This window comes from Thamnophis elegans, chromosome Z (genome assembly GCF_009769535.1).
Source record: "Thamnophis elegans isolate rThaEle1 chromosome Z, rThaEle1.pri, whole genome shotgun sequence".
Classification (NCBI taxonomy): Eukaryota; Metazoa; Chordata; class Lepidosauria; order Squamata; family Colubridae; genus Thamnophis; species Thamnophis elegans.
In genome coordinates this window covers 44,758,828-44,775,519 of record NC_045558.1, presented here as the reverse complement: position 1 = coordinate 44,775,519, position 16,692 = coordinate 44,758,828, and the positions used below count along the sequence as shown (strand labels likewise).

The 16,692-nt window shown below is 40.6% G+C and overlaps 1 protein-coding gene across 1 annotated transcript in view; it reads left to right on the top strand.

The window, feature by feature from the left end:
• TBC1D5 (TBC1 domain family member 5) overlaps positions 1–16,692 on the top strand; it is a 379,115-nt gene that overhangs the window by 169,086 nt on the left and 193,337 nt on the right. Inside the window, exon 4 of the mRNA XM_032235839.1 lies at positions 6,047–6,113. Within this exon, the coding sequence (XP_032091730.1) occupies positions 6,047–6,113 (67 nt within the window). The remainder of the gene's footprint in view (positions 1–6,046; positions 6,114–16,692) is intronic.

Below are 16,692 nucleotides of genomic sequence, written 5' to 3'. Positions count from 1 at the left end.
TTTATTTTTGAAATTTACCGGTAGCTGCTGCATTTCCCACCCTAGGCTTATACTCGAGTCAATAACTTTTCCAGTATTTTGTGGTAAAATTAGGTGCCTCGGCTTATATTCGGGTCGGCCTATACTCGAGTGTATACGGTAATATGCAGTTAATAGTCTTTTTGGATTCTTGACTCCTACTGTATGAAAAACTGGCAGTAAGGCTTTTGCACTATTCTATCTTGAGTACTTTTCTTTTTCTGGATTGAGAGGCCATATTAATGGTCATATATGCCCTAGTTCAGTGATGGCTAACCATTTTGTCCTTGCATGCTGAAAGCATGTGTATGGGCATGATAGCGTGCATGTGCGTGCCCACATCCATAATACAATATTTGTGTGACACACACACACCGTATGTGATTCCCAGCCCCATACTTGCATGTGCAAGCTCTCACACCCCGTTTTGGGCCTAGCAGGCCTCCCTGAAGCCTCTTGGAATCAAAAAGGGGACATGTGTCCCACCCCTGTGCATGCCTACGTTGTTACAGGTGTTATGTCTGCCTTGTATGTAGCTTTATTGCTCTCTAGCATTTATCTCCATTGTCCAGTGATGTACTTCCTGCCTCTCTAGGATTTACCTCTTATCTGTTCCTGTGTGTGGCACTTCCTATTCCTGTTGGATGTATATAGTTATATTCTTGATGGCTTGTATAGTGTTTTAACTGCATTTTGATTAAACAACACACGCTGCAGAGACCCAAAAATCAGCTGGCCAGCAGTGTGCATGCGCGGTGGAGCTCAGTTGGGGCAATGGCTCACATGCCAGCAGAGAGGCCTCCGTGTGCCACCTGTGGCATCCTCCTCCTGATCAGGGCAGAATCATTCAGAAGTAAGGAGATGGCTGGCTGGAAGGTACCTTCCTGAGGAACCAATGCAGCTCACGAGCCATAGTTTAGTAACCCCTAACCTAATGGGACCAAGAAGAAGGGCCTTCTCCATAGTGGTTCTCTGCAGAACTAAGATTGGCCCTCAGTTTTACACTCGCAATGCCCTAAAAACATGGTTCTGCCAACAGGCCTGCAGATTTCAGAGTGACATGGAGCCCATCAAATGGCTGGTCTGATTGTTGCCCGGGGAATGGGATTTATTGGTTTTTGTACTGAGCCTTCTCTGGAGTCACTTTGAATAAGTTTGGCAGCCATATGCAATTAATTAATTAATTAATTAATTTTCCTATGTTGGATATAGAGACAAGTAGATCTAAAGAAAGTAATGGGCTAAGCAATTATACTTTAATATGGATTATTTTAATTGCGCTAAAGTATAGAATCTTCTGGTAACTGACATTTTAAAAACTATCACAATAACCCAGAATAATCATGAAACTTTTGTGGTTTTTCCAAGTACAATTAAATATTGTAATTCCAATAATTAGTACAAATATTGTAATTCCAATAATTAGTACAAAATAAAGGAAAGGTAGAAAAATAGAGTAAAAAGTGGAAAAACAGGAAAAAAACATTGATTCTGGATATTACAGGTATACTTTAACTCTAGTAATTGTGACCAGAGTTTCTGTTGCTAAGTGATGCAATCATAAAGCAAAACATCACAGGACTGCATCACTTAGCAGTGGCCATCTCAGCAGTTCCCATTGCCATTGATAAACAAAAATCAGGGTCATTAGAACCTCCTTGCAACTTCCTGCCAACTTTCAACAACCAAAGTTAGTTAGTAAGCCAGCAGGGAGTTGCAAATCCCAGCAGCTTGCAAGCTGGCTGACAGGCAAGTAAGTGGCATGTATGTGTGATTTTTGCCTATGGGTGGCTGATGCCAGGTGGGGGAAGTGCACAGGTGGTTGTAGAGACACATGAGAATAATTTCAGGCCATGGGGATATTTACCCAAGCTTCACTGCTGGTTTGCTTATTGATTTTACTTGTGGGAAGCTGACAAGGAATAGTAATAATTGTGAATGAAGAAACTGCAGCCACATGTAACTACTTGCTAAGTGCCAATATCACAATCATGTGATCATGGGGTTGTGCGGCAGCCAGAACTTTGATGACTGGTGGTAAATAACACTTGTTCAGCACTTTTGCAATTTCAAACAGTTGCTAAACAAATGGTTGGTAAATATACAACTTTATCACAATTACTGAACTGCCTGAAACCAGATAAACATGGCTTAGAGAAGGTAAGTGTTAAAAGCACGATAACATTAAATAGAAAATAATATAATGACCAAATTTAAAAGTTGTCGGTCACCAAAAGCCCTCTAGAAGAACAGTTTTGATGAACAGTTTTCACCAGCTACTAACAATACTTGCCATTGGCTCCCATCATGCCCCATATCTGGTAAGGGGGTCCAAGAAGCAGCTGTTCCTTAATTGCACAAGCAAAAATATTACATTAAATTGAGTTGAATTTCACATTAATTTGGATTAAATTTCTGTGCTTCTGGAAATAATAAAGTTGAGAGACTTTTATACTTAATATTCATTGAAGAATTTAAATGTTTGTATTACTTCATATAGAATGGCTTAAAAGATTTTTATCCTAAAAACGGGGGATTATTATCAAATAGGAGAAAAGAATTAAATTTCCTAAAGCAACCAAAGTTTTCAATGACTATTGTATAGATAATTTTCTCCTTAAAAATGTTGATATAATTTACACTTTTACTTGAAGAACTTCTACATCTAATACAAAAATATGATGTTCTGAATTTTGTAGCCTAATAATTATTTTAGAACTATCCAAAATGCAGTACACAATTCTGTAGCTGAAAAAGTTATATTTGGTTTCTATATGCTGCTTCAAGCTTGCTCTGTTTAATCATTTTTAAAGCTTAGGTGGTGTAAATTGAATTTAACACTGTAGTTGCAAGGGTGTTATACAAAAAGTCCAAATGGAAAGCTGTTGGCATCGATTCTTATTGATGTTAAACTCTGTAGCACCCTCTGTTGTCATGTGGAAGCAGTATCAGGTATACTGTCTTCAGCAACTGAAAATAATCGAATGTACTTTATAATACAACTAAACAAAAGTTAATAGTTTAACTTTTAATTTAAAATCTCATTTTATTCCTATTTTTGTATTTCATCATAGTGAATTTTCACTTAATGCAGTTATTTTTCTTTTTACAAATTTCTATAATATGAGATTTGTTTTATAGACAAAGAAATTTCACATGTGTGATATCTAAAACATCCAAGTTGTATGTTTCCCATACCATTTTTAATTCTTTAACTGCCGTGCTTCAAATAGGGGAAAAAAACCACCTGAATTTATCAGTGCTAGAATTAAAAATGTATAATTGTATGGAGCAGATGTTTTCATAAATATTTGGTATAATTAATTTCAACTAGGAACAAAGCAATTGCTCTTTTTCTAAATTATGTCTTTCCTTATGCAGATAATTTAAAAATACTGTATTTAATATTGTTAATGAAACAAATATATCGGTTAGATTTTCACAGTGAAAAAGAAAGAAGACGATTGTATTATATTTTGATTTTCAAATCAATTAAAAAGTATTCTAATGTTTATAAAAATGTTTATAAAAATATATTACAGTAAATTCTAGCTCAGCAGGAATCTTTTTGCATATATAATTGTTAGTATTAGATAGTATTGCGATACCTTTTGACCCATCCACCCCCAGCAGTTTTCTTCCAAGGGCTAAAATTTAAGAATTCTATATATTAGCATCATATTGTATACTGTGTCTGCTGTCACTACAGAAAAGAAAAATATCCACTTATTCTTCTTGGATGCCAATTTACTTTCCTTGCTATTTCTGCATTTATAAAAATACCGCTTAATTGAGAGAGCATCTTTTTAAAAAAGTTTTAAAATAAGCACAGCTTAATTGTTTTACACCTGAAAGCTCAACTGCAGCTGCAAGAAATTTTGAGCAAACCAGTATTCTTGACTGATCTGTCATCTACAAAGTGTGCAAAGAAAAATAGGTAGCTGTCATTAAAATTACATTTCAGCTTTCAATAACCATTTAATGAGTAGTGTAATTATATAAGTATGGTACCTCAAGTACTTCACTCAATAATTAAAAATAATCTCATCTTTAAAGTGAAAGCTCTAATTATTATTTGACTTAACCAGGACCACTGTTATGATCTCCAGTGGCATCTCAGAATGTTTTGAAGGTATAAATTAAAACTGAATAAATCATTAAATTATTAAGCTTTAGATATGCTAAAATGAAAGTATGTGGTATTTTAAAAATATGCAATTGGATTTCACAACTTTGTAATGTAAGCAACTTCTTTCCTTTTCCCTTTTTTCTCCTCTAAGATCACAGATTGTGCCCTTTTAAAAATATACATATTGGTATATAATTTTTTTTCTTTTCTTCACAGCAGAAATCATGGTGATTAATAATGATCAAACATTAACTATTTTTTTTACAAAAAATAATACAATATTTTTCTGGTTATATTATTTGTCCTTTCATCTTGATTTGTAAAAAGTAGAAATTTGAAATTCAAAATGTTAGATTATCCTAGCAGCAAATTACTTTTCTTTTGTAACTTTAATAATAAAGATCTATGCAATTTACAAAGAGAAAAAGAAAAAAATCATTTTCATTTCAACTACAAATTTATATTGTAGTCTGCAATTAATAAATAATATAGTTTGATTATCCTTGTTCACTCCCGCCCCCGACAATATTTAAGTAGAAAATAACATGAACAAATGTTTCTATCTTAAATCTGCGATTTTTGTTACTATAATACTTCTAATCAATTAGCTCTATGAATTGATTTTTTTTCAAAATAAACATTGAGGATCTTCTATTGTTCCAATCATTAAAAAAGTGGAGAAATGTGCTTAGAAGTACCTGTAAAGCAATCAATATATCAATAGCCAGAAAATCCTTGAAAAGATGAGCAGCAGGTTTGAAAGTGTATAAAAAGAAAAGTAATTACTAGAAACCACTATGTTAAAGATAGACCTGGCCAAATAAATCTGGTTTTTAAATAAATCATACAGGTTTTTTTTTATAAAGTGATTAGATTAATAGACCAAAAGAATGTTGTGGTTTTAAAATACTTAGATTTCAATAACAAACTCGACATTGTTTATAAAATAGAACTGTCTGAGATGAATGTTTCCACTACCTGATGAATTTGTGGTTGGTTGAATTGCTATACCCAAAACTGTGATCCTTAATGGATTTATATATATCGAGGGGTGTATGCAATGGGGTACTTTAAGGCCTTATCCTAGGACCAGTGCTCTTCAACATCTTTAAAAATACCTTGGATGAGGGATAAAAGAAAAACCATCAAATTTGGGAGACAACAGTCTGGAGATGGGGACTTTCTTAACACATCACAAGACAGGCTTAAAGTTTAAATTATCTCAGTAGTTTTCCCAGTATCTTTCCATCAGTGTTTGTGCTTTTGCTACTGCTTGTCTTCCCTTTGGCCCATCCATTTTGATCTTTGAAATGCCTTTCCAGAAACCTTGAATTAAGAAACTTTGTCAAATTTAATCTGCTAAATTTGAAATCACTTAGGTCCATGAAATAAGTTTTTACTGTCTTTCAAAAGAAATGTGCTACGATAATCAATCTGGAGATTAAACTGCACTGTTTGTATTTTAATATTACCATTAATGTTCATTAGTAAAATTTATAGGGAAGGAGAAATTTATAAAATTTGATTTGTGAGAGCTCTTGATTGAGCTATTAACGTGACACCTTTTTCCATGCAATTTTATTTTTCTAATATCATATACTGTGTTTGCTTTTTAGTATAGTACAAGATAGCTATTATCAGTTATTGAAGCTCAAACTAAAACTTTCCATATATGGAAAGTTATGTAAAGAAGTCTATAGAAAACTATTTATTATGTAGTGACTAAAAATATTTTAAGCATAGCATAGGAGTTATAAGTCTTACAAATATTGCCAAGATATGATTGTGCATGTTATCGAGTTTCACAATTCTCTAATCAAAGGTCTAGTATTTTAATATATTCACATTTATGCATTTTGCAGTTAACATGCTGAAAACTCTCGTGTTTTATAATTTTAGATGCGTCAAATGAAAATGGAAGAGTACAGCTTACTTTGGATTCTGATGGAATATTTTTATCATATAGGTAAGAATTTTCCAACTTTTCTTTCTGGACAGCTTTTCTTAAATTTACATTCATAAAGAAAGAGGAAATAAAGTATATTTATATTCATTATATATAGATTACTTTTTTTTGACCCATGAAATATGGCCTTATTAAAGGGGAGGGCTTATTGTTTTTGGGTTGCCAGGCAGCTGCTCCATTGCGACCGGGCACACCTTCAGGACACACCTTCAGGAAGCTGTCACAGCAGCAACACAGCAGCCATGAGGTGGCCACACTCGCGAGCAGCCGCCCAGCAACCACCTTTCTAGCCGGGCACAGCGCCACTGACCAATGTAGCGGTACCTGGAAGGCACCAAGCAATGCAAGCGTATGTTCGCTGCCCTCCGCCTCCCACCTTGGGTTTCTTTTTTCAGCTTTCAAAGCATGGAGAATGGATGCCGCTCTGGAAGTACGATCTATGGTAGCTCACAACCATAGAGCGTACTCCCAGAGCGGTATCCTACCTCCGTGCTTTGAAAGCTGCAACGGAGGACGGATGCTGCTCTGGGAGTACATTCTATAGTTGTACGCTCTGTAGCCCCCCCCCCAAATCATAGAGCATACTCCCAGAGCGGCATCTGTCCTCCATGCTTTGAAAGCCGGAAAAAAAACACCAAACGGCGGGCGGCGCCAGCAGCGGAGATGCCCTGGCTCTGCAGAGTTAGCCAAGGCCATCATGAGCCTGTGAGTCATGTGAGCAGGGAGCGGAAAAGCCACTCATGCAACCCCCCTCTCCAGCCATGCAGAGCCCCATTTACTCACCTAGGGGCATTCCGAAGGGATGGTGCCATGAGATGCGGAAGGCAGCGAACAGGCGCTCACTTTGCTTGGTGCCTTCCAGGTACCGCTAGATCGGTCAGCAGCGCTGTGCCCAGCTGGAAAGGGGGGGTTCCAGGCAGCTGCTCGTGAGTGTGGCCACCTCATGGCTGCTGTATTGCTGCTGCGACAGCACAACACAGCCATTCGATCCTGAGCCTGTGCCCGGCTCTTCGGGAGCCTGCTCACAAGAGAGCAGCTGCCCGGCAACCTTCCTCTTCAGCTGGGCACAGTGCAGCTGACCGACCTAGCAGTATCCCGAAAGCAACAAGCAACGAGAGCGCCTTTGCCCCGCACCTCGTTCCCGCAGCTTGGCGCCTTCGGGATACTGCTAGGTCGGTGAGTGGTGATTGTCCATGGGGATTATTTTCGGGGGTGGGCTTATATTTTTGTCCATGCATTTTCGGGGAAACACGATGTGTGTGTGTGTCTGTGTGTGTTTGTGTGTGTTCTCATAATGTTTGCTGAACTTAAATCAAGTGAATCAGAAAGATGATTCTAAGATTTTGAATCTACAGCTTTGCTACTGCCAGTTATTGTGATACTTATTGTGTACATACACATTTTATTTTAAAAAGATAAAAGAAACACAGTATATTTTGGAATATCTATAAATAAACTTCTTATAATCAGATAGTAAAATATGTTAAGGAAGTTAGTTGTCAATTTTAAATTTACTTCCAATCCTCATATAATTTTACAAAAATTATCTTTCTGTGATTGTCTATGGAGATTCTCAGTCATTCGGGTCATAGCTGCCCCAAAGGTGCTTTTTCAAAAGGCAACTAGACTTTCTTTGCTTTTTCTTGAAGACATTTTGCTTTTCATCCAAGAAGCTTCTTCAGCAATTGTCTGTGACTGTTTCTTTGAATACTTTCAAGCTGCTAGTTAGATTTTTACCAATAATCATCTTGACTTCCATTAGTCTATTTTTCAATTATTAATTTCCCCCCAAATTTTGCAAGTATTTCATTAAATGAAATTATATGCTGTCAAATCTCCTAATATTTTGAACAATTCAATTTTTAGATGTGATTGACGATTGTAGTTGGAGGATGACAGATTGGGGAAAGTTGTGTCAAGTGAGGAGTCACAAGGTTGAGCTGCATAATTTTTCAATATATTATAGTTCATCCACAATCAGCCACATAGTTAGATTGGATTTGGCATTTTTATCCACCAACCGAGTCCTTCTCAAGAACCTGGGATAACAAGTATTACTGTCTGATGGTGTTAAAGGTACCTCAGGATATTAAAGCTGCCTTTTGCAATTGACTAATGGTTACAGTATTTTAATAATGTTGTTCAAGTAGAACTCCAGTTGTTTTGGCATTGCATCTAAGAAATCTGTTACTATTGATACTATTTTTGCTTTTTTCTGCCACAGTTCTTCTACTTATGCAGGTCTTTGAATCCTGTGGTTTTCTCCAGTTTTTTTCTTTCTCTCAGGTACTGCCACATCCCCCATTCATACTCTTTTGTCTTTTTTAATATCATTTCTTTAGTTTGTAATGTTATGTGGCTGGTGCTTGTCTCTTTAATAAAGAACACTTTATCTTCTTTACTGTCTATTACTTTGTTTATTTTGTGGTCCCAACAATTTTTGTGTGTAAGTAAGTAGCATTTCTTAGAGATATTCCAGTGCACCATTATTTCTACTTGTTTGTAGTCAGTCTGTGTGATATTTTTGGAGCAGCTAGCTAGGTGGTCACCTACTACTGGTACTGACTGTGCAATACTTTTTCTTGTCATGTATCTTTTTTATCCATTATTTAATCTTTCTTGTTATATACAATCTCCATTCAAGTTGGTCTTCTTGCAGTTTTCCAAAATCATCTTGTCAATTAAGGCTGATCCTAACCCTTAATGTGCTGATTTTATTTTCCAACCTTATCTTCCATTTTAGTATTGCATTGTTTGGCTTTTTCTTCTTTTGCTCTTTGTTGATTTTGCAATTCAGTTATTCAGTTACAACTGCATATCAATTGGTTTGCTTCTTGCTGTGAGTTGGAATTTATATTTCATATTACTGTATTGATATCTTTTAATTCTTGTGCTAGCTGTTTCTTTGGAACAAGCTTCAATAGAACCTTATTCCTTTTTTGCATGTGCTGTTCACAATCTTTTGTTTCACTTTTCTTCTTTATTCTTTCTGAGGAGAAATCAGAAGAAGGGGTGCTTAATTTCAGAATGAAAACAATTCAGTAGCTATGCTGACTTCCTCCATTACTGACTTCCCCTGGTTTATCTCTATAATCTGAGCTATTTCTGGCAAGGCTTCACTTTCTTTGCCTAGAGTAGATATTTTCAATTCTTCCAATTCTACTTGGTATAAGTAGAATTGGTACAAGTATAAGGTGAATACCTTATTTCATATTATAAAATGATGTTGATCTTCTAGCCTCTGTTCTGTTACTTACTTATTTATTTACTTAATTAATTAGCATACGACATCTATGGAGGTCATGCATATGGACAAACACAAATATAAATTTAAGATTTACTTTCCAGCTTTCATTTCAGAAATCCTGCAGCTGCTGGCTCTGATTGCTAAGCACTAGTCCTGAGTGCTATAGCCCAGAGGTGGGTTGCTATTGGTTTGCCCAGGATCGGGCAAACTGGTAGTGGCAGATGCCAGATTCCGCCCACCTGCACACTTCTGCACATGCATAGAAGCATTGCGCAATCACATGCATGTGTGCACGAGTGAACAAATTGTAAAATAAATTGCAACCCACCACTGCTATAGCCCATTTATCACTAGATATCCACTAACTCTTAGTATTGTCCTTTATGACCTGACCGATAACTGATCCAGTATTAGTTTTTTATGTCTCACCATATTATTTAAGGCAAAGACACTCTTGTTCTGGCACCTTTGATAAGACATGTCCTGCATGGTTGAACTTCGGGCATAAGTCTCATCTGCCCACAACCATGTGAAGGTAGTGCTGTTCCGGGGGCACCTTGTTATTACTATCGTTGGTTCACATTGGGATATATAGACTAGATCTAGCAATTGGGTTCATTATTATTATTACATATAACATGGCTGTCAGTTCTTTAGCTGGTGTTGGCCTTTATATATATTAAGTCCTTTGTAAGAACCTAGGAAGTCATAATGTTTTGGTATAGTATCAGAACAGATACAAGCAGTGTAGCCTTTTGTCATTGATAGATACTTATGATGTCAATGGGCATAATTTTCTAAGTGCTGGTCACAAATGTGCCGATAACCATTTTCACCATAATCTTCCCAATTTCATTTTCAAATCTTGATACTTTGTGATCTTCTCCAATTGTTTTTCTTCTACTCTGGGATTTCCTGGTATTGCTACATCAGTTACCCACATTTCCTTCTTTTATCATTAATATTATTTCTAATTTGTTATATTTTATTTATTATTTATTAATACAATGCAAGGATTAGAAGGTTATCTTACCCAAATTGCTAGCTAATTAAAGAATGCAGTACTGTAGTATGCTGTCAGATTACCACCTGGTTTCTGTTCAAACACTTGAATCAGAAAACTCAAAAAGGAACAGTTCAGAGTTTCCTAGAACATTCTTTTCCAATTTTGAACAGTTCTTATGGTTATAAATTCTCTCCTGAACTCCAGTCAAACACAACTTTCTTTTTTGTAAGTTAAATCCATTGGTAATTATCAAGATACTATTCAGAACAGTATTGCCCTATAGTCTATATAAGGGGTGTCCAACTCACATTATCATGGTGGCATCACTTGATGTATGATGTTCCTCTTCACTAAATAAGGTGCATGGCCAGCACATGGCGCATCTGGCCCGTGGGCCGGGAGTTTGATAGCCCTGGTCTATATGGTAGTTTTTCATATACTTTAATGCATTTATCATATTTCTTCGCAGCCGTCTTGTGTCACCTGCAGGTTAAGCATACCCAGCATCTGTCGCCTTTATGTACAACTTCTTTTTCTCTAGCTGATGGCATAGGAGGGTCCAGAAGTGAGAATTCAATCCTTATTTGCCCAAGAGACTTAGTCAGAATTGAAGCCATGCCTCCAGCTTCCCCTGCTGACTTCCAAATTCCGACTCAGTCTTGCCCAAAAAGAGATGCATTTTTTCATTGCTGTGAGTTAGTATTTTAGTGTTATTTTCCTTTAACTTACCATTTTCTCTGTTGCTTTGACTGATGGATGATGGGGGACCTGGCTCACAAGTTCTTTTTCACCATATTCGGTTTGTGTCTGAGACAATTAGAACCGGGGGCCTGTTGGAGGCTTTACCAGAGGTTTCTTATTAAGGTGCTGCTGGCTGTGCCGGCTATTGGGGCTTTGCTGTGGTGTCCTTTTACATTTTCCCATTGTGGTTGCCTATTGTGAGCTCCCTCGGAGACTGACTTGCCGCTGGCTCTCAGAGGCAATAGCAGGCTGCCAGTGATGCGACAGGTGAGGGGGAGCGCGTTCAGAGTGCTGGTACTTCTGCAGGGCTTGTGGTGAAGCTGCAGCCCTGATCCGGAGCTCTCGGGGGCGTTTTTTCCTCGCAGAGAACACCAGACTTGGTTGCATGGCTTTCCACATGAGTATATAGAACCTCATTTTGGAGAGGACCTCATGGTGGTGGCCATTTTGTTGGTGGCCACAAGGTGGTGGCCATTTTGGGAAGTCCTCTGCTGAGTCATGAGGATGGTGGCCATTTTGTTTGCACCTTTTTCAGCCACAAGGTTCATTGCAATTGCCAGTATCTGTGGAGAAGGTTGCAGATTGAGCAGCAGTCGCAGGTCCTGGTTCTAGTATGTTTGTTTTTTCCACATTTACGATGGCTGATCTCCCCGGGAAATGCCCCTCTGGAGTGGTGCAGAAGGAAAAGGAACATGCTGCTCCTTCCAAAAGTTTCAGGAAGAAGAAGGTCTCCTCATTAGATCCTCCAACCCTAACAAAGCAATCTACCTCCAAGCAGGGAGGTAAAGGGGCTGGAGAGAAGTCCAAGCAGGGGGGTGGAGATAAGGCCCCCTTGCCTTCTGAAAAATCCCCCCTTCTAAGGGCAGCACCACTCTCTCCCTCTCCTTCCCCCCTGAGGCTCTCTGCGTCCCCAAGGGCCAGCTTTATTTCACCACCCCTTTCGGAGGTGGAGGACATGGATGACAAGTGTCAACCATTTGCTTGCCTGGATGCTGCCCCCAGATCAGATCATAGGCATAAGCTGGCGCCCAGGCCTGGGCCTAGCAATACTGTGAGCGAATTTGATGACCTACCTGATAATATCCAATCTCTTATTCATCGAGCCATTGCGCATGGCATAGCCCTTCAGGGTCATGTGGAGCCAAGCAGATGTGGTGCTGGCGGTGGTATGTTCAGGATCCTGTTGCTTGCTCGGACAGAGCGCAGAGAGAAGTATCCCCCTCCTTGAGGAGTGAGGCTTCAATCCAGGAAAATGAGGAACAAAAGGAGACTGAACTCTCTGGTGACAAAGGTTTGGCACCTGATGTCTCAGCTTTTGCTGGTTTGTTTCCTCTTAGTTTGTTTCGTTCCTTGCTATTCAAGGCCAGAGGTACTGAAACCATCAAGACTGAGGCTGACAAACAAAAGGAGAAAGAGAAGAGGGCGGAGGCCGATGCTTCAACCTCGAAGACAGTGCCTAAGAAGAAGCTTTTCTTTGTTGAGCCGGCAGCTCAGAAGGAGGAAATTCCCGTGCCATAACTATTTCTGGATGTCATTCAGAAGCAGTGGGCCAAACCAGGTACCTTCCCAACTCCGGGTGGGAATGACGCGCATTTCTATAATATGGAGCCTGGTTTTTCTCAAGCATTGCAGCTGCCGGAGGTAGATGCCCCTGTGGCGTCCCCTACGCCTATGGTGGCAAGTGATGTGATGGACAACTTAAAGGCTGAGAATAAGAGGACTGAATTGACATTATGTAAGGCTTTCCTAGCTGCAATGTGAGCGATAAAGGCCGCCTTCTCAGCTTCTTTCTTCAACCGAGCCACTCTGATGTGGCTTAAACAGATGCAAGAGCATGTGCCGTCGCACGACATACAGTTGCTCCAGGACATTGGCAAGGTCATGGCTGCAGCCCAGTTTTCAGCTGATGCGACCTTGAACGCCGTTAAGTTTGCTTCCAGGGCGCTTTCCTCCTGTTTCAGCTAGGCGGATGGTGTGGCTCCGGAATTGGCAGGCAGATGTCAAGGTGAAGTGGAAGCTGACGGCGGGCCCATATGCAGGGAAGAAGCTGTTTGGGGAGGTCCTGGACCCTATTCTTATCGAAGATAAGAACAAATATAAGGTTTTGCCTACCACGACTAAGAAGCAGGAACACAAGTATACACCTTAAACATGTAGGCCACTTTACAGGGATTCTGACATTGACTATCATTACCAGACTAGGAATTTTCAGCCATGTCAGGATAGGGGGCAGGATAGGTCTTCCCACAGGGATATGTCCCGTTTTCAGTCCCTAGATAAATGGCCCTTTCGCGTGGGGGGGGGGGTGGAAGCTCCTGCAGAAATAAATGAACGGGCTTTGGGGGCTCCTATAGGTGGCAGGTTGGCGTTGTTTGCCAACCGTTGGGAGAGTATTACATTAGACTTCTGGGTCCTGAATACAGTGAGATTTGGCCTAAGGCTGGAATTCCTCTCCATTCTCCCGAATTCTTTTCGAAATTTCACGTCCTCCAAAACTGAGGCCTAAAGGCTGCTTATGTGCCAGGCCATCGACCATTTGGTGGAGATCCAGGTGGTTGAATTGGTTCCAAGGGAGGACTGGGGCAAGGGGTTCTATTCAAACTTTTTTGTGGTTCCAAAGTCGCCTGGGGGATGGAGGGTGATTCTTGATCTTAGAAGGCTGAACCATTTCCTAATTTACAAACGATTTAACATGGCTTCCCTTCAATCCATCCTGGAGGATGTTCGGGAAGGCGATTATTTGACGTTTATTGATTTAACAGAAGCCTACCTTCACATATTAATTTTTCCCAAACACAGGAAATTCCTTCGGTTTTCCTATGCTGGTACCCATTACTAGTACAGGGCTCTTCCTTTTTGTGCTGTCTTCAGCTTCCAGGACCTTTACAAAGGTCCTGACGGCTCTGGCTGCTTATCCCTTCACAGTTCCCTTCAGGCTTCATTGTTATTTAGATGACATCCTCCTACAGGAGTAGTCCCTGGAACGGTCCCTTCAGGATCTGGGCTTGACGGTGGAAACCCTGCAGAGATATGGGTTTTCTGTGAATTTCCAGAAAAGCCATATGCGGCCTTCTACCAGGCTGTTGCATTTGGGGGTGGTCACAGCCTGCGTGGTTTTCCTCTCCCAGGATCGCAAGGCTAGTCTAGTCAAACTGATTCGGCAGGTACAAAAAGAGAGGCAGGTGCCTATCGTCACCTTGTCCCAGCTGTTAGGGAAAATGATATCTTGTATTGATCTGGTCCCCTGGGCGAGGCTCCATGCTAGGTCCAGAGGTGGTTCCTCCTGTACCAAAAGAGTAAACGCAGCACCTCCCCTTTTTGGGTTTAGGTATCCCCTCAGGTGCGCCTTTACTTGAAATGGTGGGTTTCTTTTGCCCTGACTAAGGGGTGTGTGTTCAGGGAGCCGAAAAGGCTCATCCTGACCACAGATGCGAGCCTTTATGGTTGGGGGTCGTTGCTGGGTACACAATTGGCACAGGGCCGCAGGTCCCCTTCAGATCTTACTCATAACATAAATTGGCTGGAATTGCGGACGGCTTATCTGGCCCCCCAACGCTTTTAGGCTCTTGTAGAACACAGACACGTCCTGCTATTGACAGACAATGTAGCTGCAAAGGCGCATGTAAACAGGCAGGGAGACACGCATTCCAGGGCCCTCTGGGCAGAGTCTCAACATCTCGGATTGTGGGCAGAGAGACACCTGCTGTCCATCAAGGTTGAACACATCTCTGGGGAAGCAAAACACCAAGCGGATTGGCTGAGCAGGGCCACAGTGGATCAGACGGAATGGCAGCTGGACCTGGAGCTGTTCGAGGAGATCTGCCGGATGTTCGGACGGCCAGAGGTGGACCTCTTCGTGTCTCCAGAAAACGTCCAACTCCCCAGGTTTTTTACGAGGTTCCCAACTTGGGGAGCTGAGGGGAGCACTGCCCTATGCAGCAAGTGGCTCCAGGGGTTGCTTTACGCCTTTCCCCCACTCAAGTTGATTCTGGGGGTGCTGGGGAAGATTGTGGCAGAGGGGGCAGAAGTAATCATGGTTGCCCCATATTGGCCACGCAGACCGTGGTTCACGGACCTCGTAGGTCTGTCCATTGCCAAACCATGGAGGATCCCACAAGAGAGGATCTCCCTTCGCCAGGGGGTCCTGGTTCATCCGGAGCCGCAATGGCTCTGGTTGACCGCCTGGTATTTGAAAGGGAGATCCTGAAGGAGGTGAAGTTCTCCTCACAGGTGATTCACACCATTGTAGCCTCTAGGTGCCCTTCCATTACCAGAATTTACAATGCCACATGGTCTACCTTTTGTGGTTGAAGCCTCCGGAGGACTAAAAAGGACCCTACGAGCAAACCAGAAGTTACTTCCGGTTTGCTCAGAGGGTTGGTTTAAGCTCTCCGGAGGCTTCAGAGACCTTCAGGAGGCTTCCTCGAAACCTCTGGAGGACTAAAAAGGACCCTACGAGCAAACCTTTTAAGCCCTCCAGAGGCTTCAGAGAAGCCTCCTGAAGGTCCCTGAAGCCTCCGGAGGGCTTAAATTGACCCTCTGAGCAAATCGGAAGTGACTTCTGGTTTGCTCGTAGGGTCCTTTTTAGTCCTCCAGAGGCCTCGGGGAAGCCTCCTGAAGGTCCCTGAAGTCTCCAGAGGGCTTAAACTAACCCTACGAGCAAACCGGAAGTTTGTTTCCGAACTTCCTGTTTGCCCATAAGGCCTGTTTTTTGTGCTCCGGGAACCTCCTAGGCCTCCGGAGAGCCTCTGGGGAGGTGGGGGAGGTTCTTTTCGCCCTCCCCAGGCTCCTATAAAGCTTCTGGAGCCTGGGGAGGGCGAAAATGGCTTTAAAAAAGAGTGAACTCAGCTGACAGGGCATCGTCTCACGTGCCCTGACAAATGGCTCTGCGTGCCACCTGTGGCACAGGTGTCATAGGTTCACCATCCCGGAAGTAGGATTTTATCAAAATAGAATAGATAAGAACAATGACTTCTCTTACAATAGCTGTATTATTATTTTTATCCTTCACATTTTCTCTATTCCCTCTTATTAGTATCATATATAGTTATTATTAGTTTGTTACTTTGCATGTATGTTGAGAGCTTCTGTGCCAGAGACAATTTCCTTGTGTATCTAAATACAGTTAGCCAAATATTCTATTCTGTTCTGTTGTGTTGCATTTAATTCCATTCAATCCCACCCCATTCCATTCCAATCTATTCCATATTTTGATACTTGTACCTAGAACTGCATTTGCTTGTTTTGCAGTTGACTCATACTGTTGCTCATGTGCAGTTTATGATCCAATGAGAGGAAAAAATTGTTTGCATATACTACCCACTGTGTATCTTCAATCTTATATTTATGGCTTTGATTTTAGCTATTTAAATGTAATATGTTTACTCTCTATTTGCCCATATTAGAATTTGTCTTGCTGTATTCTGCTCATTGTTCTGCCTAGCTTCTCAAGATTACTAGATTCTATTTGTCACACCCCCACTTTTTCATCTGCAAATTTGATCATCATATTTTATTATTCTTTATCCAAGCCATTTTGAAATATGTTGAATATTACATAGTTTATATTGGAGTCCTGAATTATG